This window comes from Oncorhynchus clarkii, chromosome 10, assembly GCF_045791955.1.
Source record: "Oncorhynchus clarkii lewisi isolate Uvic-CL-2024 chromosome 10, UVic_Ocla_1.0, whole genome shotgun sequence".
Classification (NCBI taxonomy): Eukaryota; Metazoa; Chordata; class Actinopteri; order Salmoniformes; family Salmonidae; genus Oncorhynchus; species Oncorhynchus clarkii.
The window spans coordinates 58364530-58390304 of NC_092156.1; the positions used below are offsets into that span (position 1 = coordinate 58364530).

General features: G+C 40.5%; 1 protein-coding gene and 1 pseudogene across 10 annotated transcripts in view; one reads left to right on the forward strand and one right to left on the reverse strand.

Moving 5' to 3' along the window:
• Positions 1-25775, reverse strand: part of LOC139418836 (T-cell ecto-ADP-ribosyltransferase 2-like) — a 34543-nt gene extending 8768 nt beyond the window's left edge. Inside the window, exons 1-4 of one of the 10 annotated variants that reach the window (XM_071168570.1) lie at positions 25569-25775; positions 23543-23630; positions 20241-20947; positions 19224-20104 (exon numbers count right to left, since the gene is read on the reverse strand). In XM_071168570.1, the coding sequence (XP_071024671.1) occupies positions 19972-20104; positions 20241-20947; positions 23543-23602 (900 nt within the window). In that variant the 5' untranslated portion in view covers positions 23603-23630; positions 25569-25775 and the 3' untranslated portion in view covers positions 19224-19971. Of the gene's footprint in view, positions 1-2727; positions 2816-3261; positions 4943-5825; positions 6024-19223; positions 20105-20240; positions 20948-23542; positions 23631-25568 lie in introns of those variants that run through there. The other 9 variants (XR_011635359.1, XR_011635361.1, XR_011635360.1 and 6 more) reach the window with 9 other exon arrangements.
• LOC139419779 (E3 ISG15--protein ligase HERC5-like) lies at positions 7327-11861 on the forward strand (annotated as a pseudogene).

Below are 25775 nucleotides of genomic sequence, written 5' to 3' on the forward strand. Positions count from 1 at the left end.
TGTTTTAGTTTCTGTCTGTAGGCAGGGATCAACAAAATGGAGTTGTGGTCAGCTTTTCCGAAAGGAGGGCGGGGCAGGGCCTTATATGCGTCGCGGAAGTTAGAATAGCAGTGATCCAAGGTTTTTCCAGCCCTGGTTGCGCAATCGATATGCTGATAAAATTTAGGGAGTCTTGTTTTCAGATTAGCCTTGTTAAAATCCCCAGCCACAATGAATGCAGCCTCCGGATAAATGGATTCCAGTTTGCAAAGAGTCAAATAAAGTTTGTTCAGAGCCATCTATACGGCTGTGATTATAATCGAAGAGAATTCCCTTGGTAGATAATGCGGTCGACATTTGATTGTGAGGAATTCTAAATCAGGTGAACAGAAGGACTTGAGTACCTGTATGTTGTTATGATCACACCACGTCACGTTAACCATGAAGCATACGCCCCCGCCCCTCTTCTTACCAGAAATATGTTTGTTTCTGTCTGCGCGATGCGTAGAGAAACCAGTTGGCTGCACCGACTCCGATAGCGTCTCTCCAGTGAGCCATGTTTCCGTGAAGCAAAGAACGTTACAGTCTCTGATGTCCCTCTGGAATGCTACACTTGCTCAGATTTCATCAACCTTGTTGTCAAGAGACTGGACATTGGCGAGAAGAATGCTAGGGAGTGGTGCACGATGTGCCCGTCTCCGGAGTCTGACCAGTAGACCGCTCCGTTTCCCCCTTTTACGAAGTCGTTTTTTGGGGTCGCCGGCTGGGATCCATTCCGTTGTCCTGGGTGAAAGGCAGAACACAGGATCCGCTTCGCGAAAGTCATATTCTTGGTCGTACTGATGGTGAGTTGACGCTGCTCTTATGTTCAGTAGTTCTTCTCGACTGTATGTAATGAAACCTAAGATGACCTGGGGTACTAATGTAAGAAATAACACGTAAAAAACAAAAAACTGCATAGTTTCCTAGGAACGCGAAGCGAGGCGGCCATCTCTGTCGGCGCCGGAAGTACAAAAAAAAGTAAGTATTGTGTTAGCTAATCCAAGTTTATCATTTTAAAAGGCTAATTGATCTTAAGAAAACCATTTTGCAATTATGTTAGCACAGCTGGAAACTGGTGTATGCTGATTAAAGAAGCAATAATACTGGCCTTATTTAGACTAGTTGAGCATCTGGAGCATCAGCATTTATGGTTCGATTACAGGCTCAAAATGGCTAGAAACAAATAACTTTCTTCTGAAACTCGTCAGTCTATTCTTGTTCTGAGAAATGAAGGCTATTCCATGTGAGAAATTGCCAAGAAACTGAAGATCTCGTACAACGCTGTGTACTACTCCCTTCACAGAACAGTGCAAACTGGCCCTAACCAGAATAGAAAGAGGAGCGGGAGACCCTGGTGCACAACTGAGCAAGAGGACAAGTACATTAGTGTCTAGTTTGAAAAACAGACGCATCACAAGTCCTAAACTGAGTGGGCATTCTATGTTGGATGTCTAGTTCTGTGTTTCTGTGTTTGGCCTGATATGGTTCTCAATCAGAGGCAGGTGTTAGTCGTTGTCTCTGATTGGGAACCATATTTAGGTAGCCTGTTTTGTCATTGTGGGTTGTGGGTGATTGTCTATGTTAGTTGCTTGTGTCAGCACAGTTCTTATTATAACTTCACGGCCGTTATTCGTTTATTGTTTTGTACAGTTTACTTCGTGTTTTTCATCATCTATTAAAATGATGCATTCGCACCACGCTGCTCTTTGGTCCGCTTCTTACGACGATCGTGACAGGCGACACTGGGATGCTGGCCTTCTAGGCAGAGTTGCAAAGAAAAAGCCATATCTCAGACTGGCCAATAAAAAGAAAAGATGGGCAAAAGAACACACACTGGACAGAGGAAGATTTGGAAAAAAAGTGTTATGGACAGAATCTAAGTTTGAGGTGTTCGGATCACAAAGAAGAACATTCGTGAGATGGAGAAAAAAATGAAAAGATGCGAAAAGATTATTAAAAGACGCCATCTGTCAAGCATGGTGGAGGCAATGTGATTGTCTGGGGGTTCTTTGGTGGTGGTAAAGTGGGAGATTTGTACAGGGTAAAAGGGATCTTGAAGAAGGAAGGCTACCACTCCATTTTGCAACACCATGCCATACCTTGTGGACGGCACTTCATTGGAGCCAATTTCCTCCTACAACAGGACAATGACCCAAAGCACAGCTCCAAACTATGCAATACCTATTTAGGGAAAAAGCAGTCAGCTGGTATTCTGTCTATAATGAAGTGGCCAGCACAGTCACTGGATCTCAACCCTATGGAGCTGTTGTGGGAGCAGCTTAACCGTATGGTAAGAAGTTCCCATCAAGCCAATCCAACTTGTGGGAGGTGCTTCAGGAAGCATGAGGTGAAATCTCTTCAGATGATCTCAACAAATTGACAAGTAGAATGCTGAAGGTCTGCAAGGCTAGAATTGCTGCAAATGGAGGATTCTTTGACGAAAGCAAAGTTTGAAGGAAACAATTATTATTTCAATTAAAAATAATTATTTATAACCTTGTCAACGTCTTGACTATATTTCCTATTCATTTTGCAACTAATTTCATGTATGTTTTCATGGAAAACAAGGACATTTCTAAGTGACCCCAAATTTTGAACGGTAGGGTATCTATACTTTTACTCAAGTATGACAATTGGGTACTTTTTCCACAACTGGGTTCAATCAATTCAAACTTACAACAACAAAAAATGTGTCAAAACTCTTACCCTGTGAGAGAGCGCAGCAACAAGGATCAATATAAATGTCTTCTCTCTCTGGCCCTGCATTTTCCCAGCAATGGCTGCCTTGTGTGTTCTGGTGACCAATGAATGAGGGATTGAGAGGAGATGGGACAGATCAGAGATAAGAAACAAAATGCAATTGAGAGTAAATTACATTGTGAGGTTATAAATAGCAAACAAGAATCTTAAACTTACACAGACACAATTTGACTGTATGTTTTACAACATTTAGGGGTCTTTCATCACAAAATGTCCAGGCAATGTTTAACTACACAACTACTGCCCCTTCTCACAGGTATTATTCTGAAAGTTGACGCATCTACTACATAGATATTTTCAGTGTGGTATGTTCCTAGACTCAAGTGTAAGTAGCCTACAGCTGTTTTAATTGAGTAAGTTCTACTATTAATGACTCAAACTATAGGCCTACAATTCACTGTTATAAAAGGCCCTAAAACCTAACAAGCATAACATGGGACAATCAAAATTATACATGAAAGATACGATTTGGACACATACCTTCAGAGTCGTGTGGTGCTCTCCTTGGGTAGACTAAATAACAGAATGAGAGAATATCAGTGTGCCTCTCTTCGGGGGCGTTTGCACATATTTTCCACTCACTCCCTGATGACCAAAAATGGAAGGAAACCGAGGTCCTTATCTTTACACAGCAACTCCTTTTCCTTCCTCCTGACTGGAGGAGGAAATAACAAACAAAAAAAAGTATCATTCTCCCCCCCCCCCTTATACCATAGTTTGGGTTGGCAATGGGCCTAGTGCAGTTTTACCAAGCCGTGCAATGGTTGTTAGTAGTGATTTGGGGTTTTGCCTGATACAAAAAAATCTAAATTAAATTAACAAACATACAGAGTCAGACTATCTATGACACAGTCGGCCAGTAATACCTTAACTGGGGAGGACGGGCTCATAGTAATGGCTGGAACAGAATTAATGGAATGCTATCGAACACATCAAATACATGGTTTTAATGCGTTTGATACCATTCCATTCACTGCATTCCAGCCATTATTATGAGCCGTCCTCCCCTCAGCAGCTTCCTGTGATGCTATGGCATTTCTGTCTGCAACGTTCCAGATTTGCATACTGATCGTGGCCCGGTATGTAGCCCTTTTATACTCCTGGGTTTCTTGGTCCAGGGACTACACACAATAACCCTTAATGGCAAAGTGGAATTGTGTGTTTTTTGTGTTTTTGAATTATAAATTAATATAAAATCAAAATAAATATTCAACCCTTTTGTTATGGCATGCCTAAATTAGTTCAGAGGTAATAATGTCCGTAACAAGTCATAAAATAAGTTGCATGGACTTTCGTTGTGTGCAATAATAGTGTTTAACATGATTTTGTAATGAGTACCTCATCTCTGTATCCCACACATACAATTATCCCTCAGTCGAGCAGAACATTTCAAACACAGATTCAACCACAAAGCAGGGATGCAAACTGGTGAGGTCCCAAAAAAGTGACACTTTTTTTTTGTTGCATTGAAACATGCAAAAAAAAAAATCCCTGCTAGGGGGAAATGTAGTTTTGAACTAATTAAACAACAAAGAATATAATCTACATGATCAGTCTCTGTGTGTAAAAAAAAAAGTGGTTAATGTGAACCTAACTCACAGCTACAAAATGTAAAGAAAGCAATCCAATGTAATTTGTTGCCTAGACTTTACTGCAAATGACACTCAAGTCTTGATAAAAAAACAACACATTAATATTGCAGTTAGCCATTATAATAGAATGTTTGTGACCACACATGTATATTCCACTTGGGAAAATGCATCTTAAAGTAGAAATAGAATGAAACAAACAAGCATTCTCTTTTTGCTATATTATAGTGGCTACTATAGACATCGATCAAGTGCACAAGGCTACATGTGTGCAAAAATAAAGTTCACTGAGTAAAACAAAGTCCCCCCTTACTCACACGTTACTGTCAAATTCAACACAACAAAAACAATATATTTGAGCTACAATGCACACTATTACATTGTACACTTTCTGCCTGTGGACATCTGTTCTACAATGTGCCCGCAAAAGTGAGAAAGAGCGAAAGGGTGTGGTGTTCCTTCCACATCTATAGTGGCATCCAGTTTAAGCCAGGTCCATCTCCAGCTACACTTGATCCCTGAATCCACTTGTTTTACAAGCAACGCCCCCATTTTCATCTAATTCTCTCATTCTGAAAATTAACCACATAATGTAGAGGGAAAACATTAGTTAACAGATAGTGGTTAGTTCGTTTGTTAGTTAACTAGTTAACATTTCACACAGATTGCCAGGGTCCAGTAAGCAACTAACGCGTTATAACTTGAGGAACGGTGTTGTGTCGTAAATCGAGTGAAGAGCAGAAATCTCAACTAGCAAGCAAGTCGCAGCAAGCAAATCGCTGCAATGAAGAAGGCGAAGGGGGAAGAATTTTTCATTGCTGCAACATGCTTGCTGCAACTTGCTTGCGGGTTGAGATTTCTGCTCTTCACTCCGTTGTCAATTTAGCCTACATTTCACTGATCTTAGTGGCAGTTTTCTGTTTGACAATTTGTTTCAAGTGTTTATGTCTGGCTTGTTTGGCACCCTGGGCGAACCCCCCCTTCAGCGCCCGAATCGGGGGCGCCCCCTTGATGTCGCCCTGGGTGGCTGCCCATGTCGCCCGTACCTCCATGTTTAATATAACACATACATTAATTATTCATTTCGGTTGCCTATCCTGATTTGAAGTTTGTTCTAATGAAAGTGTTTGACTCTGATATGTGACACAGAAAGTATTTGACTCTAGCCACAAAATTAAGGAAATTAGAAGGGGGGGTAGAATTTTCGGCATAACGGCAAGGAGTCGTATGCAAGTTAATACTATAGCGAATTGGTTAGGTTACTAATGTTAGCTCATCTGATTTTAGCTGTCTGACTTTATTAGCAAGCTAATTTTCACACCATAAACTCAATTATTTATCAGATAAGTTGGCTAATGTTGCACAACATTTCTCTGGCTAGGTAACGGAGATTTCGATCCAGCTAGCAAGATACTTAACAGTGCTAATACTTGTTCACCACACTTTCTCCCTCACCTCAAACGTTCCAAAAGCCAGTAGTTATTCGGTTACAGCTCATGAAGTACGCTTCATCACCTTCTCACCCCGGTCTCCGTGGTCAGGCTTCTCACCTAAAATTAACTCTTCGTTATCGTTCAGGGGACGCGCTGCTGTAACTGACAAGCTGACTTTCCAGAGGCGCGCTGATGCTGTAACTAGTAAATTGGTTGTCTCCTCTTTCTTCAGCAGCGCTGCGCTGCATTCTGCTGTTATGTAACGATTGGCTGAGCCTTTGACTGTAGTGAACACAAAGTGTTATGTTTGGGTTTGGGGAACATCCAATACAACACATTACTAAGTACCACTCTCCATATTTTAATGTTATGGGTATGATTGTAATCATTAAGGACTGGGGAGTTTTTCAGGATAAAAAAGAAACGGAATGGAGCTAAGCAAAGGCAAAATCCTAGAGGAAAACATGGTTCAGTCTGCTTTCCACCAGACACTGGGAGATGAATTCACCTTTCAGCAGGACAATAACCTAAAACACAAGGCCAAATCCCCACTTGAGATGCTTACCAAGAAGGCTGTGAATATTCCTGAGTGGCCAAGTTACAGTTTTGACTTAAATCTACTTGAAAATCTATGGCAAGACCTTCAAATGGTTGTCTAGCAATGATCAACAACCAATTTGACAGAGCTTGAAGAATTTTGAAAAGAATAATGGACAAATGTTACACAACCCAGGTGTGGAAAGCTCTTAGACTTACCCAGAAAGACTCACAGCTGTAATCGCTGCCAAAGGTGGTTCTACAAAGTATTGACTCAGGGGTGTGAATGCTTATGTAAATGAAACATATTTGTATTTCATTTTCAATAAATGTGCAATAAAATTCTAAAAACATGTTTTCACTTCGTCATTATGGGGTATTGTGTGTAGATGGGTGAGATAAAACAAATATTTAATACATTTTGAATTCAGGCTGTAAAACAACAAAATGTGGAATAAGTCAAGAGGTATGAATACTTTCTGAAGGTATTGTATCCTAGCCAGAATCCGACTGGACGTAATTTCTTGGAAAAATCCAGGAGAGCTTCATAAAAAATACCTAATGCCAACAGTTTTATCTGAGTGCACAAATCAGTATGCCTACCTACCAAAGTCCAGCACTACTACCGCCCTTGTTAAAGCCACACACTCCTGGCTGATAGCTACTTGCTGATATGTCCAAAGTCTTTGACTGAGTAGATCACGCAAAGCTCCTGCAACATCTGTCTGACACTGAAAAGTGTCCAAGGTTACTAGCCTGGCTCTACAGCTACACCACAGGAAGAATGCAGAGGGTGATGGCAAATGGCACTTTTAGCACTTGTTCAGAGGTCACCTCTGGTGTGCCACAAGGGGGTGTGGTTGCACCATATCTGTTTTTCCTTCACATGTCCACCCGAAAAGTTGTCTTCAGTGACACTCTGGACACTGGACGATGTAGGGCTGTCCCGAGCCATACCATTAACCAGCATCAAAGAGGTCATTTCCATGGGCTTGGAGGCAAAGCAGCTGGAAGAGTGGGACACATCCAACAACATGCTCCTGAATGGGAAAAAGTCAGTGGAAATTCAGATATGTTATTTCTAGAGACCATCCACAACCCGCACCACTAATCCTAGAAGGACAGGAAGTACCAGTGGTAACAACAACTAAATATTTTGGTTTTCATCTAGACTCTAACCTCAGTGGTGACACACATGTGGAGCAGTCAGTGAGGAAGGACTCAAAATGTCTGCACTTTCTGAATGTTCTTGCCAGAAATGTTCTACTCACTGAAGATCTGGTCACAGTCTATACTATACTGGTCAGACCTTGTCTGGAATACGGTGGAGTGCTGTTAGTTGGATGCAGTAAAAAGCAGCAGACCCAACTAGACAGGGTGCAGAGGAGGGCCTTGAGGATCATCTCCATTGTTGGAGCAGTCCAACCACAGCTCCCCTCACTGCAGAGCAGGCTGCAGTGCATCTGGTGAAGGACATGCACACTCTTGACCATCCACTGAATGATCTTCTCCCTCCAAAAAGAGGTAACTGCACCACCAGGCTCCTGAGAAACAGCCCGTATGAACCGCCTGCGAAACGCCCCTCTACCCACTGCTATCAGACTGTATTATAACTCTAGCTCTTAAAAGGTTCTCCCAAAAATGTTATATTTTTTTAAATCACATTTTAATATTTAAATTTCCATAATGAAAAATGTCCGAAGCTGACAGATGTCTACAAAAGGGACTTCTTCCTCCATTTGTTTGATAAGCTGTTGGTTCCCGAGTCTGGGATGTTCATGTACAACGACAACAATACGCTGGTCTGGTTCCCTGCAATGGTGAGGCACGTTTAGGGAAATCACTCATGGATTATGAGGTTTTTCGCACCTCAACACATTAAAGAAATAAAATATTGATAATTATTGTACTTTCAAATAGCTTCAAATGTGCTGGTAGTGAAACACTGTAATGATATGTTTCTAGAGAAGAACTACTATAGTATTACTACTGTATTACTAGCCTACTACTGTATTCTAGAAACCACACTACCTTCCCTTTACTGTATATTAAGCTATAATTTTCCGCATGTTAACAACAATATGTCCTATACTTTCACTCATGGTTTATTTCTTGTCTCTTGTCCAACACATCCTCACTAACAGCCTAGAGTGGAGGAGAAGCGTTATTTCCTGTTTGGGGTTCTGTGTGGGATGGCCCTGTACAACAACAACATGGTGCACCTCCCCTTCCCCATGGCCTTCTTCAAGAAGCTGGTGAACATCAATCCCTCTTTAGAGGACCTGAGAGAGTTTAGCCCCATTGAAGCAGGGTAAGTTCAGACCATAATATATTGTTATCCCTTAGTCAGTAATGTATTACAGTACAGGCAGTTGTATTTGTTATAAGGACACCAAGGACAGATTAAGAAATTGCATCTCAAGGCATTTTATTGCATCTTAGGGGCAGGGCACTTGCTCTGTGAGGATAAGCAATTATTCATTATTTGGATAAATAGTTTTTCATTTATGATTGCCGATTTATAATTGTCACATTTATTGTCACATATTATTTTCAATGATTTTGAAGGAGTTTGCAGTACATCTTGGATTACCCTGATGATGATGTTGAAAACATGGACATAACTTTCTCAGTATGTATTGATTTCAAACAGTTTGATTGATGAACAAGTCAAATGTAACATAATACAGATGTAGGATTTTAATTTGATCACCCTTTTGTTGCTGACAATTTTCCCACACTGCAAGAAATATAAACTTGTAGTGTATTTTAAAGAATTCTAAAGTTAGTCATTTCCACTTTAAAATGACCCCTACAAAATAATGTCCATTAAATATAATTATGGGCTGTATCACATCTGGCCACGACAAAAATAACAACAGAGTTACACATGGGATAAACAAACGTACAGTCAATAACACAATATAAATCTTTATACACTGTGTGCAAATGAAGTAAGGAGGTAAGGCAATAAATGGGCCATATTGGCAAAGTAATTACAATTTAGCAATTAACACTGGAGTGATAGATGTGCAGATGAGGATGTGCAAGTTTTAATACTGGTGTGCAAATGAGCAGAAAAATACAAAAAACATATATGGGGATGAGGTAGGTAGTTGGTTGGATGGGCTATTTACAGATGGGCTGTGTCCATCTGAAGCGATCGGTAAGCTGCTCTGACAGCCGATGCTTGAAGTTAGTGAGGGAGATCAACTTCAGTGATTTTTGCATTTCGTACCAGTCATTGGCAGCAGAGAACTGGAAGGAAAGGCATCCAAAGGAGGTTTTGGCTTTGGGGATGTATACCTGCTGGAGAACGTGCTACGGGTGGGTTTTGCTATGGTGACCAGTAAGCTGAGATAAGGCGGAGCTTTACCTTGCAAAGACTTATAGATGACCTGGAGCCAGTGGGTTTGGTGACGATTATGTAGCGAGAACCAGCCAATGAGAGCATACAGGTCACAATGGTGGGTAGTATATGGGGCTTTGGTGACAAAACGGATGGCACTGTGATAGACTGCATCCAATTGGCTGAGGTGAGTGTTGGAGGCTATTTTGTAAATGACATCGCCGAAGTCAAGGATCGGCAGGATAAATAAGAATTTGTTCTTAACTGACTTAGTTAAATAAATAAAAATAATTCACTAAAATAATTCACATTTTCTGTTGCTGCATGATTTTTTTCCTGCTGTATCAAATTGGCTCAAATTAAGTTCCTACATCTGTAGTTAATTGAAGTGAAGTGGTATGAATTACTGAACATAAGATAAATTATATTATTTCAGTGTGTATGTCTCTCGCATATCACTCCCATCTATTTGTCCATACCCTCAGTGTTTTCATTGTTCATTTTCCTCACTTTTTCATTACTCACTATTATAGGTGATGTGGGGTGATGTAGTGGTGGAACTTGATCCCAAAGAAACTGGAATACTCGTCACAAGTGCCAACAAGTAAGATTATAGCAATATTTACAACTGACAAAATATAAGGTTTACAGTATGACACTCCATTGCTACATCTACCAGGATTGGGGTCAATTCCATTTCGGCAAAATCATCACACATTGAAATATATTTGTATGAATGGAGAAATCATAATGGAAAGTAAATGACCCTTCTCATTCCTTGAATTGACATCATCTGGAAATGACAGCAACCTATACTAGCTACAACTCAATGGATATCTGACTCTGTCACAATCGTCGTAAGAAGTGGACCAAAGCGCAGCGTGGTGTGAATCCATGATTTTATTGAATGACGAAAAACACAAAGAACACTTAAACAAAGTGACGCTATGATAACGAGTGCTGACACAGGCAACTACACATAGACAATAACCCACGAAATACCCAAAGAAGATGGCTGCCTAAATAGGGTTCCCAATCAGAGACAACGATAAACACCTGCCTCTAATTGAGAACCAATCTAGGCAACCATAGACCAACATAAACACCTAGATGAAAACAACCCCATAAATCTACAAAGAACCCTAGACAGTACAAACACCCTAGAATAAGACAAAAACACACATATCACCCATGTCACACCCTGACCTAACCAAAATAATAAAGAAAACAAAGAATACTATGGTCAGGGCGTGACAGTATGTCATTCTTTTGACAGGAAGGAGTTTGTTGACACCTATGTGAACTACATCTTCAACCAGTCAGTAGAGGTGGTGTTTGAAGAGTTCAGGAAAGGCTTCTTCAAGGTGTGTGACAAGGACGTGGTGGAGTTCTTCCAGCCAGAGGAACTGAGGGGAGTGATGGTGGGGAAGGAGAATTTCGACTGGGAAACGCTGAAACAGGTCAGAACCATGTTTTGTTACTACATGACTGAAGCTCAATCCCAAATCTACCCTGAGTCAATTGTCTACATCTGAGAGCATTAAACAAGTAAAAACATATAATATATGGCAGAAATGTCACCTAGCCTATCAGAGGGCAAGATGGAGCCTTAAAAAACAAGTGTCCTGGGGTTGATTTGGGATTTATGGTGAACATGTTCTGCAACCTGGCTAAAATGTTTTGATGCATTGATTTGACAAATGGTTTTCTTCAACATATTAATTTAGGGTATTTCCCCCCTAGAACACTGTGTATGAAGGAGAGTACCATGCTGGGCATCCCAACATCGTCACATTCTAGGAGGTGTTTGAGGAACTGACAGAGGATCAAAAGAAAGCGTTCCTGTGAAAGTATGGAACATTTTCATTGTAACAGATGAACCAATAGCGTAGGCTACTGAGAATAAAGTTATATTCTGTCATTCACTGCCCTCTCCCTTTTACCACCTTTTCCCCTTCAGTGATCTTGACTGGCTGTGATCGTGTGCCCATCCTGGGTATGAACCAGATCAGGATGAGGGTCCAAACCCTTCTCAACTCCTCCCAACAGCATTTCCCAGAGGCGCTGACCTGTCACTCTCTGTTGCAGCTGCCCATCTACCCCTCCAAAGAGACACTACAGAGCAGGCTTATAGAAGCTGTTGGCCACAACAGAGGCTTCAAGAATGAATAATGGGTGTATAGTGTTGCTGCTATTTACACACTCCTTTCCTGTGTTCATCTTTTCATTGTTCCATAGTTGGGTTTAAGATTTGGATTGTTTTAATGTAGGGTTGTATTTCAAATCCTAGCTTGAGATCTGTACAGTACTATGACATTATCATATTGCATTCACCAAATTGTATTAAAACATTTATAAATCAAAAAGTACAGCATGGTTTGTGCCTGCACATTAAACAACACATTAACAAAAATGATAACAACCAAGATACAAAGAAATCCCAAAGTATTTTAAATAATCTAAATGTTAAAAGGAAGCATATCCGGTTTTGAGTTGAACACAATAACTATTCATTTACAAGACCCACCAAATGGTTCATTACAGAAATCAATGAGAGCATAATATCCCTGCAGTCAGGTGGCACACAATAAGGTACAGATAATTTGACACATCTTTCTCAACCATGTTCCCCCTATTCACAATATAGGGCAGCATTGAACTCAAGACGCTCTATAGCGCAGCGCACTATAAGATACTTTTAAAGGTAATTTACACTTGAGCAGACATGCCAGCATTTACCATGAATGTGATCTCAGTGAACATCGGGGACAATGTCTTTAAAAGGGGTATTTTGGGTTGCATCGTGCCCTGACATAAAAAAAACTCCAGGCTCATGATTTGAGCACCACTGACCTCACCTTATATTTAGAGTACTACTCAAGTTCATAGCACTTCTAAATGAGTCATTTTCCTTTGTGAACATGATTCCATTTCCAAAAAGACATACATACTGTTCAAATGACGAATACTTAATTCCCTTTGAATAGAGATACTCATGTGAACAAAGTCGTATCGGGTTTTAAGACACTCTATAGAGGTCATGTTAAAGGTACAGTGATTAAATTACAAACATTACTCTTTGATTTTTAAAAGATTAGTGAAAAATAGATCACTTCCAGATCAGTGGAGGCTGCTGAGGGGAGGACGGCTCATAATAATGGGTGGAACGAAGTGTTTGATGTATTTCATACCATTCCACTGATTCCGCTCCACCAATTACCACAAGCCCATCCTCCCCAATTAAGGTGCCACCGATCTGTGTTCCAGATAAATACAGTAAGTATATTTTTGATCAGCGATCATCATGAGATCTTTATGTAACAGCGCCCTCTGGTGTTTGTGATCAGACTTAACCGTGGCGTTCAGGAACGAGTTGTTGGTGAACTCCACGATACAGGGCCCGGGGGAGCATGGGTCCCCCTCCAGCTCCAGCGGTCACATTGTTGGGTGCGGCCGTGCTCAGGATGCTAGCGGACACGTACAAGGTGAACTGTGGGCCATTGAGCAGGCCAGTAGCGGCCCAGGTTGAAACAGTTGATCCACACCTGGCCCTAGTGATTAAAACAAAACAAAGGAAAATCATTCACAAAAAGGCTAGAAATAACGTACGTGTTTAGGATTCAGAAGTGTCAGGGACCATGAACAAATATGCTGCACTAGGGTATATGAAACTAACGTGGTTCAGTAAACAGTGCTTATGTGATGAGTAACCTTGTCTGAGATCTGAAGAGGTGTGTCTAAGGCAAATGCCTCGGCTTTAGCTCGGAGGGCTAACACACCAGTCTTGTCATCACACAGAAGTCACAGGTCAGTTATACTGACCAAAACTATAAACGCAACATGCAACAATTTCAACGATTTTTCATTAGGCCCTAATCTATGTATTTCAGATGACTGGGAATAAAGATATAAATGTGTTGGTAAAAAAAGTATGGACGTGGATCAGAAAACCAGACATTATCTAGTGTGACCACCATTTGCCTCATGGGGTACTCTGTTCACAACTTTGACATCAGCAAACCGCTCGCCCACACGACACCATACATGTGATCTGCAGTTGTGAGGCAGGTTGGACATACTGTCAAATTCTCTAAAACGATGTTGGACGAGGCTTATGGTAGAAATATGAACATTCAATTATCTGGCAACAGCTTTGGTGGACATTCCAGCAGTCAGCATGCCAATTATATGCTCCCTCAAAATTTGAGACATCTGTGGCATTGTGTTGTGTGACAAAACTGCACATTTTAGTGTCCCAAGCACAAGGTGCAAAGGTGCATGCACCTGTGTAACGATCATGCTGTTTAATCAGCTTCTTGATATGCCACACCTGTCAGGTGGATGGATTATCTTGGCAAAGAAAAAATGCTCACAAACAGGGATGTAAGCAAATTTGTGCACAACATTTGAGAGAAATTAGCTTTTTATGGAACATTATGGAACATTTCTTGGATCATTTATGTCAGCTCATGAAACATGGGACCAACACTTTGCATGTTGCGTTTCAGTGGAGGCTGCTGAGGGGAGGACAGCTCATAATAATGGAATGGAATGGCATCAAACACATGGAAACCATGTGTTTGATGTATTTGACACGACTCCACTAACTCCGCTCCAGACATTAACATGGGCCCGTCCTCCTCAATCATGGTGTCACCAACCTCCTATGTTGCGTTTATATTTTTGTTCAGTAATAGATGAGCTGGTTAAGAAGCTAAGATTGTTCTACAGAAACAGATTGTTCCTTTCTCTAAGCAGTGAGAAGCAGATTATTCAGTCAACCTTTTTATCTGTTCTTGATTATGGTGACATTAGTTATCAGAGGCTGCTACTCTTAAACCTTTGGATGCCATCTACCATAGTGCCCTTCGTTTGGTTACAGATGAGTTTTGAGACTCATCACTGTATCAAAAGGTTAATGTGTATATATATATATATATTTATGTTGTATATACAGGGCACATTTGCAAAAGAGGCTTAGGTCTCAATATGTCTTCCCTGTTAAAGTAAAGCAAAAAAAAAATATATATATATATATATAATAAAAGTTTGGGTTGGCATTGGGCCAAGTGCAGATTCACCAAACCTTGCAATGGTTTTGGTGTTTTATCATGTAACAATAAATCAAAATGTAATGAACAAAGATACAGAGTCAGACTCTGGAAGTTAGACAGATAAGAATTGTGTAACAATGGCATTGCATAGAGCAACAATATGCATTACATACAGTGCCTTGCGAAAGTATTCAGCCCCCTTGAACTTTGCGACCTTTTGCCACATTTCAGGCTTCAAACATAAAGATATAAAACTGTATTTTTTTGTGAAGAATCAACAACAAGTGGGACACAATCATGAAGTGGAACGACATTTATTGGATATTTCAAACTTTTTTAACAAATCAAAAACTGAAAAATTGGGTGTGCAAAATTATTCAGCCCCCTTAAGTTAATACTTTGTAGCGCCACCTTTTGCTGCGATTACAGCTGTAATTCGCTTGGGGTATGTCTCTATCAGTTTTGCACATCGAGAGACTGAATTTTTTTCCCATTCCTCCTTGCAAAACAGCTCGAGCTCAGTGAGGTTGGATGGAGAGCATTTGTGAACAGCAGTTTTCAGTTCTTTCCACAGATTCTCGATTGGATTCAGGTCTGGACTTTGACTTGGCCATTCTAACACCTGGATATGTTTATTTTTGAACCATTCCATTGTAGATTTTGCTTTATGTTTTGGATCATTGTCTTGTTGGAAGACAAATCTCCGTCCCAGTCTCAGGTCTTTTGCAGACTCCATCAGGTTTTCTTCCAGAATGGTCCTGTATTTGGCTCCATCCATCTTCCCATCAATTTTAACCATCTTCCCTGTCCCTGCTGAAGTAAAGCAGGCCCAAACCATGATGCTGCCACCACCATGTTTGACAGTGGGGATGGTGTGTTCAGCTGTGTTGCTTTTACGCCAAACATAACGTTTTGCATTGTTGCCAAAAAGTTCAATTTTGGTTTCATCTGACCAGAGCACCTTCTTCCACATGTTTGGTGTGTCTCCCAGGTGGCTTGTGGCAAACTTTAAACGACACTTTTTATGGATATCTTTAAGAAATGGCTTTCTTCTTGCCACTCTTCCATAAAGGCCAGATTTGTGCAATATACGACTGATTGTTGTCCTATGGACAGAGTCTCCCACCTCAGCTGTAGATCTCTGCAGTTCATCCAGAGTGATCATGGGCCTCTTGGCTGCATCTCTGATCAGTCTTCTCCTTGTATGAGCTGAAAGTTTAGAGGGACGGCCAGGTCTTGGTAGATTTGCAGTGGTCTGATACTCCTTCCATTTCAATATTATCACTTGCACAGTGCTCCTTGGGATGTTTAAAGCTTGGGAAATCTTTTTGTATCCAAATCCGGCTTTAAACTTCTTCACAACAGTATCTCGGACCTGCCTGGTGTGTTCCTTGTTCTTCATGATGCTCTCTGCGCTTTTAACGGACCTCTGAGACTATCACAGTGCAGGTGCAATTATACGGAGACTTGATTACACACAGGTGGATTGTATTTATCATCATTAGTCATTTAGGTCAACATTGGATCATTCAGAGATCCTCACTGAACTTCTGGAGAGAGTTTGCTGCACTGAAAGTAAAGGGGCTGAATAATTTTGCACGCCCAATTTTTCAGTTTTTGATTTGTTAAAAAAGTTTGAAATATCCAATAAATGTCGTTCCACTTCATGATTGTGTCCCACTTGTTGTTGATTCTTCACAAAAAAATACAGTTTTATATCTTTATGTTTGAAGCCTGAAATGTGGCAAAAGGTCGCAAAGTTCAAGGGGGCCGAATACTTTCGCAAGGCACTGTATTTTACCAATCCGATTTGTTTTTTTATCAGAGTAGATGTGAATGAAATAGAATCGACTGAGTTGTTCGACTGAGTCACGAATCACTACATCTCTATCTATGACATTTATGTCTGCAACTGACCGTGGCCCCTTTGTCTCCTTCCCAGTTTATGCACTTTATAGAACACTAGAGGGTACCGCGACCAAAGAAATCTCCACCGACAGTATTGCTGTCACCTTCTGACCATCGTTCGTGTGTGTTTTCCTTGTTTTAGTGTTGGTCAGGACGTGAGCTGGGTGGGCATTCTATGTTGGATGTCTTGTTTGTCAATTTCTATGTCTGGCCTGATATGGTTCTCAATCAGAGGCAGGTGTTAGTCATTGTCTCTGATTGGGAACCATATTTAGGTAGCCTGTTTGGTGTTGGGTTTTGTGGGTGATTGTCCTTGTTCCTGTCTCTGTGTTACTTTGCACCAGTATTAGGCTGTTTCGGTTTTCGTGTTACGTTTATTGTTTTTGATTCGTGTTTACTTTGTTTCATTAAACATGGATCGCAATAGCCACGCCGCATTTTGGTCTGACTCTCCTTCACATAAAGAAAACCGTTACAATTGCTGCCTTCATAAGATCTCTTTTGACATAAAATACCAACAGGTTCATCAACAGCATGCAAAAAATGGTTCTGTAATATGTCTATTTTCACAAAAGAAGCTTTATTGGATTATAGATTCATAGCAACAAGCATTCACAAAGACATGGTTGCACAACTCTGTGTGACCAAACAAGCAAACAAACATACGCTTTACGAATAATTACAACAAAGGATATGTTTTGAAATTGTAATACATTTTAACCACAAATTTGATCAATAGGATAATATTTATGGTCAGGGATATGTTTAAAAATTCTTATGAGCTAACGTGGCTAATTTTGAAACATCTCCTTGGGAATTACCCGCCAAACCATGTATGAAGCATGAATTCAAAATCATACCAGATCATAATGGAATATGAAATTGTTGCCAACACTCAATAGTCATCGAAGCACAGTGTCAGAGTTAATATCATCTTTAACACCCTGAGCTGTTATTTCTCAAGGCACCTCCAGACATGAGAGAGTTGCGGTTCTTGTTAGTGCAGCAGTAGGCATTCCAGTAGTAACTCGGAACATTGACTTGCTCGTTCTGGTCTACCCACATGCTTTAGTTCTGTCGGTATTGTGGAGAGCTTTCTCTGCAGCCATTGTTTTGGTTGTATCTTTTGATCTCACTCAATGATCCATTCTTATCCATTTGCTGTAGTGTTAGGTCAGGACGCATAAACAGAAAAATACAAATATTTACAAATTAGCCACTCCACTTCAAGCTTTGTGGTAGCAGTCCAATACAACCCATTAATATATTACTGGTATTCTAGGCTACTTGTATTTAGTCTGAAATTACAATGTACGAAATAGTACCTTCTAGTGCTTATTGCATTAATACAATAGTACAATAGTACCTGCTCCACAGCTAATGTCCTATTATACTGTAAATATTTAAACTAAACTAATGTGATCATTCTGTAGTTGTGCCAGTCACATTAAATGGCGGCTGCACTGAATATATAGGACATTTAAAAAAGGTGATAATGAAAATGAAATATGCAAACCTGTGGTTCATAATAAACTATGGACCCCTCTCTGCCAGGAACCCCTTAGATATCCATTTCATAGACAGAGTACAGAGGGATCCTCCTGCCACGGTCATACTGAGTAGCAAAGTAATAGTGGTTACCGTTTCTCTGACAAATGTATGCAGGAGAGGAAGCATTTTAAGCAGATACAGTTCCGCCGAAGTCGGGTCCTCTCCTTGTTCGTGCGGCGCTCGCCATCGTCAATCCACTTTTCATTTTCCATTGGTTTTGATTTGTTTTTTCACACACCTGGTTTCTATTCCCTCACTCCGCTCGAGCGGAGTGGGGAGAGCTACATTCAGACCGGACATTTCTGAAGAAAGTATCTGTGCCCCTGTGGAGAAAAACATCACAGATGACTTCGCCGCCCGTACACACCCCTGACATCATGGGCTTTATGGTCGGCTGATTAGTTGTATCCAGTGAGCTGGTGCTGGGCTGGAACAAAAGCCTGGACCACATGCAGGTTCCATATAAGGATGGAATATTAGCCAAAACATGTGTGGCTGTAGCTGTGATTGAGTCAGTGCGAAGACTTTGTAACTAAGACCTAAAGGCTAGTGCTACTGTGATTTTGAGCATGGCTTGAGCTTAGAGAAAGGGCACTCTGTCCACATCCCTCATTGGTATGACAGTAATTTCACCTCACAAATATTACACAACCTAAATATTACGAGGTCATACATACTGTCTGTCTGGACTGTCAGGTTATGAGCCTTACATCATTAATTCAATGTACATGCTTATCACCCCAATGTATGTAAAGTCATTTCCAGCTGGAAAAGCTTACTACTTTTAATTATCTAAACATTTAATTAATAAATCACTCCTTCCCACCCCATCTCAATGCCAAAGGTGTCCTATCCAACACTCAAAAATGCTCAACTTGTTTCTTTATTCGATAACAAAACAAGAGGAAAATTAAATTACATCTATGAAAACTGGACCCACCCACAGTCAATTGTTGTGATACCAAAATATTTGCTAAATGCGTAACATATTGTTTAAAACGTACCATGATATATATATATTTTACAAAAACAATAAAATGCAAAGAAATACATTTTTCAAGAGAATATCATTATGCTAAGAGGGGTTTGAAAGGTTGGCACTTTGTCACATTTGATGAATATCTGTGTGCACTGATATTACATACATGCAATTGTGTGTGTGTGTGTGTGTGTGTGTGTTTGTCATTTTCAATAGAAGCAGTGAAGAGGTCATTGGATCTCAACCAAAACAATGGAAATGCCATGGAAACGCATCGCATGGGGGAAAGATGTTGTGGGGGGAAAGATCCAGAATCTCAATGGCCACCAGCAAAATTTGCCTACATTTAGGCTATTGTTTATGTGTTTTTCACACCATGTTGAGGTAAAAATCGGAGAATAATGCTGGTATGGATGTCAACCCGAATTACATGTTGATGTCATCATCACCAAGAAACTGTATTACAGTTAAAAAAACGACTACCACCATCGACTTCTCTATACTAGCTATGCTACCAGTCAATACAAATGGGAGTTAGCCTTTAGCAGTCACCTCTACTAAACCTGAAAAGGGACTACTTCTAAATGTTATGCCGTGAAAACAGACAGATATATCCAAATCAAACTTTAGTAAGCACATTATGGGCATGTTACAATACATCAAACATGACAATTTGACAAATATCTATTTTGTTAAATCAGATTGGTTGAATGTGCATCCTTCTATCCCCCACGGTCTGCGTTCCATTGACTTCTTTACCGCATCTATTAGCACTCAACACTTTAGTTTATCAGAGATCATCAGTCCTGGTGATCAGGGAGATGGAGAGAGATACAACCACAAGAACAGACAGGCTACTGCCAAGCCATTGAGTAGAGGAGCCTTTGGGGGTGATTGATGGAGGACTCGTACTTGTAGGAGATCTGGTGAGACAAAGACAGACTTTCATTCTCCAAAGAATAAGGTAGACATTTTAAAAACACTCAACTCTTGTGTCGTCTACACCTGTTTGGTAGTCCAATGTTGTCATGTCTTTTCGCTTACATAACCTGGCCTCACCTGGGGAAGAGGTAACAGTCGCGGATGCTGTCAATGCTGTGAGTCCTTGAACTTGTCAAAACGATCTCTCTGTACTCGTGATCTTTATTTCTTACATTCTTTACCTCAGCCACCCTAAACACCTCTGCTGGGGATATCAGCTGATCAATGCTGTCTGAGAAGCAAGTGTACTCATCAATGTTGACTACAGTGCAGGAAATCATGTTGAAAAGGATCCCATTGTCTGAAGCAGATTCCTCCGCATCGGAACGCTTGGCCTTGGTTGTGGTAAACCTCCCAAATCGCACTTCTGACCCTACTTGTGCCTCATACTCTTTGCTTGAGCCACGAAACACAGTTTGGCAGTTCTCAGTCTTCAAAAGCCTCATGGCATCCATTAGAAGGAAGTGGAGGGATTTGAACTGGAAGTTGCCGTTATAGACAGTGACATTCCCACCCTGAGTCTCCACTGCTTGGTTGAACATATTTCTGAACACATTTCCCCCATGTCCATAAGCCACCAATGCATCCGTGTGTTGCTTGACGCCTCCCGGGATTAACTTTGTACACTGCTTTGCCCCCCAGACATCCCTATACTCTAAACTGCCTTTCAGTTCTTCTTCCAGCAGACCCCCTTCCACAACCTTCTTCAACATCTGCTCCCGACAGTGAGTGTACTGGTCATCCACGGCATTAGGAACCATGTCCATTACCTTTGCCTGAGTCACCTGTAATAGAAAAGAGAATTGTTACCTTTTTAGTACAGGTAGTATCACAGTGTAACATGTTATGACAATACAAGTTCAAATTCAAGCATTTTTCAAATGAAGTACATCAAGGCCAGTTTCCCAGACCCAGAGTGAGCCTAGTTCTTGACTAAAAATCATGCTCAATGGAGAATCCAGGAATAGGCTCACTCTGGATCTGGGAAACGGGCCCAGAAGTCTGTCCTTACAGTATGGCTGGTTCAATCAGTGGTGTAAAGTACTTAAGTAAAAATACTTTAAAGTACTACTTAAGTCATTTTTTAGGGTATCTGTACTTTACTTTTTACATTTTTGACAACTTTTACTTTTACTTCACTACATTCCTATAGAAAATATGGTACTTTTTACTGCATACATTGTCCCTGACAACCAAAAGTACATTTTGAATGCTTAGCAGGACAGGAAAACTGTGAAATTCACGCACTTATCAAGAGAACTAGTGGTCATCCCTACTGTCTATGGTCAGGCGGACTCACTAAACACAAATGCATCTTTTGCAAATAATGTCTGAGTGTTGGAGTGTGCCCCTGGCTATACATACATTTTAAAAACAAGAAAATGGTACTGTCTGTTTTGCTTAATATAAAGGTATTTATTATTTATACGTTTACTGTTGATACTTAAGAATATTTTAGCAATTACATTTACTTTTGATACCTAAGTATATTTAAAACTAAATCCTTTTTTCCTCAAGTAGTATTTTACTGGGTGACTTTCACTTTCTATTAAGGTACACTACTGTTCAAAAGTTTGGAGTCACTTAGAAATGTCCTTGTTTTTGAAAGAAAAGCTATTTTTTTGTCCATTAAAATAACATAAAATTCATCAGAAATACAGTGTAGACATTGTTAATGTTGTAAATGACTATTGTAGCTGGAAACGGCTGATTTGTTATGGAATATCTACATAGGGTACAGAGGCCCGTTATCAGCAACCATCACTCTTGTGTTCCAATGGCACGTTGTGTTAGCTAATCCAAGTTTATCATTTTAAAAGTGTAAGGGAATTCGTCTTCTGACGAAGAGGAGTAGTAGGAAGGATTGGAGGACCAATGCACAGCGTGGTAAGTGTTCATGATATTTATTATAACTCAGAACACTTAATAATAAAACAACAAAGAGAACGAACTGAAACCGAAACACTTCTGTCTGGTGCAGACACAAAACAGAAAACAATTACCCACGAAACACAGGTGGGAAAAGGCTACCTAAGTATGATTCTCAATCAGAGACAACGAACGACACCTGCCTCTGATTGAGAACCATACCAGGCCAAACACAAAACACAACATAGAAAACACAACATAGACAACCCACCCCAACTCACGCCCTGACCAAACTAAAACAAAGACATAACAAAGGAACTAAGGTCAGAATGTGACAAAAAGGCTAATTGATCATTAGAAAACCCTTTTGCAATTCTGTTAGCACAGCTGAAAACTGGTGTATGTTGATTAAAGAAGCAATAAAACTGGCCATCATAAGACTAGTTGAGAATCTGGAGCATCCGCATTTGTGGTTCGATTACAGGCTCAAAATGGCCAGAAACAAATAACTTTCTTCTGAAAATTGTCAGTCTATTCTTGTTCTGAGAAATGAAGGCTATTCCATGCGAGAAATTGCCAAGAAACTTAAGATCTCATACAACGCTGTGTACTACCGTACTCCTTTCACAGAACAGTGCAAACCTGCTCTAACCAGAAAAGAAAGAGGAGTGGGAGGCCCTGGTGCACAACTGAGCAAGAGGACACGTACATTAGTGTCTAGTTTGAAAAACAGACGCTTCACAAGTCCTCCCCTGGCAGCATCATTAAAAAGTACCCGCAAAACAACAGTCTCTGGGTCAACAGTGAAGAGGCGACACCAGGATGCTGGACTTCTAGGCAGAGTTGCAAAGAAAAAAACATATCTCAGACTGGCCAATAAAAAGAAAAGTTTGAATCTAAGTTTGAGGTGTTCGGATCAAAAGAACATTCGTGAGACGCAGAAAAAATTAAAAGATGCGGGAGAAGTGCTTGACGCCATCTGTCAAGCATGGTGGAGGCAATGTGATGGTCTGGGGGCACTTTGGTGGTGGTAACATGGGATCTCAACCCTATTGAGTTGTTGTGGGAGCATCTTGTCCGTATGGTACGTAAGAAGTTCCCATCAAGCCAATCCAACTTGTGGGAGGTGCTTCAGGAAGCATGAGGTGAAATCTCTTCAGATGATCTCAACAAATTGACAAGTAGAATGCTGAAGGTCTGCAAGGCTAGAATTGCTGCAAATGGAGGATTCTTTGACGAAAGCAAAGTTTGAAGGACACAATCATTATTTCAATTACAAATAATTATTTATAACCTTGTCAACAACTTGACAATATTTCCTATTCATTTTGCAACTAACTTCATGTATGTTTTCATGGAAAACAAGGACTTTTCTAAGTGACCCCAAACTTTTGAACGGTAGGGTATCTATACTTTTACTCAAGTTTGACAATTGGATACTTTTTCCACATCTGGGTTCAATCATTTCAATCTTATGACCCCCAAAAAATGTGGTTGGTCAAAACTCTTACCCTGTGAGAGAGCGCAGCAACGAGGATCAATATGAATGTCTTCTCTCTCTGGCCCTGCATTTTCCCAGAAATGGCTGCCTTGTGTGTTCTGGTGACCAATGAATGAGGGATTGAGAGGAGATGGAACAGATCAGAGATGAGAAACAAAATGCAATTGAGAATAAATTACATTGTGAGGTTATAAATAGCAAACAAGAATCTTAAACTTACACAGACACAGTAAAATTGTATGTTTTACAACATTTAGGGGTCTTTCATCACAAAATGTCCAGGCAATGTTTAACTACACAACTACTGCCCCTTCTCACAGGTATTATTCCGAAAGTTGACGCAACTACTACATAGATATTTTCAGTGTGGTATGTTCCTAGACTCAAGTGTAAGTAGCCTACAGCTGTTTTAATTGAGTAAATTAACTATTAATGACTCAAACTATAGGTCTAAAATCCACTGTTATAAAAGGCCCTGAAACCTAACAAACATAACATGAGACAATCAAAATAATACATGAAAGATATGATTTGGACACATAGCTTCAGAGTCGTATGGTGATCTAAATGTAATTAACAAACATACAGAGTCAGAGTCTGGAAGTTGGACAGATAAGCATTGTGAAACAATGGCACTGCATAGGGCTACAATATGCAATACACATTTTACTAATCAGTTTTGGTTTTTAGTAGAGTAGATGGAAATTAAATAGAATCGACTGAGTTGTTCGACTGAATCATGAATCGAGGCATCTCTATCTATGACAGTCGGACAGTAATACCTTAACTGGGGAGGACAGGCTCATAGTAATGTCTGGAACGGAATTAATGGAATGCTATCGAACACATCAAATACATGGTTTTAATGCGTTTGATACCATTCCATTCACTGCATTCCAGCCATTATTATGAGCCGTCCTCCCCTCAGCAGCTTCCTGTGATGCTATGGCATTTCTGTCTGCAATGTTTACATTTGCATATTGATCGTGGCCCGGTATGTAGCCCTTTTATACTCCTGGGTTTCACAAACTTGGTCCCCCCCCCCCACCCCCACTAATGTAATGCAAGTTGGACCCCCCCATGTGACATTGTTGCATACCCGGATATGACATGACATTTCAAATTATTAATTTAATAAAAGTTACATTATTTAATGTAGTTTCTATGAAGTGCACGTGCGCCAAATAAAAAGACCAGTAGCCAACCAGAAGCCTTCAGGTGTGTAGCTTTTTTTTATGTTGGCCATTCAAAGTGGCAAAGAGGCTCAATGTCAAGGAAGTGTAGTGGGAGTTCACTGATGCAATGCAAGTTGGAAAAAAATACGGAAATAAAAGTTAACGAAATAAGAAGGATTAGGCTACAATGAGTAGGCTGTTGTTTTATCTGAATTGGTTTGGGAAGAAAGCTCAGCATGTGGCCTCAATTACAGATGCCTTCAGAATGGTTGACTTTTCCACATTTCACTGATCTTTGTGGCAGTTTTCGGTTTGACAATTTGTTTCAAGTGTATGTGGCGGTTCTGGCTTGTTTGGCACCCTGGGAGAACCCGCCCTTCAGCAACCGAACTCGGGGGCGCCCCCTTGATGTCGCCCTGGGTGTCTGCCCATGTCGCCCGTACCTCTATGTTTAATGTAACACACATACATTAATTATTCATTTCGGTTGCCTATCCTGACGTGAAGTTTGTTCTATTGAAAGTATTTGACTCTGATGTGTGCCAGAGAAAGTATTAGACTCTAGCCACAACGTTAAGGAAATTAGAAGAGTGGGGAGAATTCTGGCAGGGGACATTTTTGGCATAACGGCAAGGAGTCGTATACCAGTTAATACTATAGCGAATTGGTTAGGTTACTAATGTTAGCTCATCTGATGTTAGCTGTCTCACTTTATTAGCAAGCTAATTTTCACACCATAAACTCAATTATTTATCAGATAAGTTGGCTAATGTTGCCCAACATTTCTCTGGCTAGCTAACGGGTCCAGCTAGCAATATACTTAACAGTGCTAATACTTGTTCACCACACTTTCTCCCTCACCTCAAACTTTCCAAAAGCCAGTCGTTTTTCGGTTACAGCTCATGAAGTACGCTTCGTCACCTTCTCACCCCGGTCTCCGTGGTCAGGCTTTTCACCTAAAGTCACCTCTTCGTTATCGTTCAGGGGACGCGCTGCTGTAACTGACAAGCTGACTTTCCAGAGGCGCGCTGATGCTGTAACTAGTAAGTTGGTTGTCTCCTCTTTCTT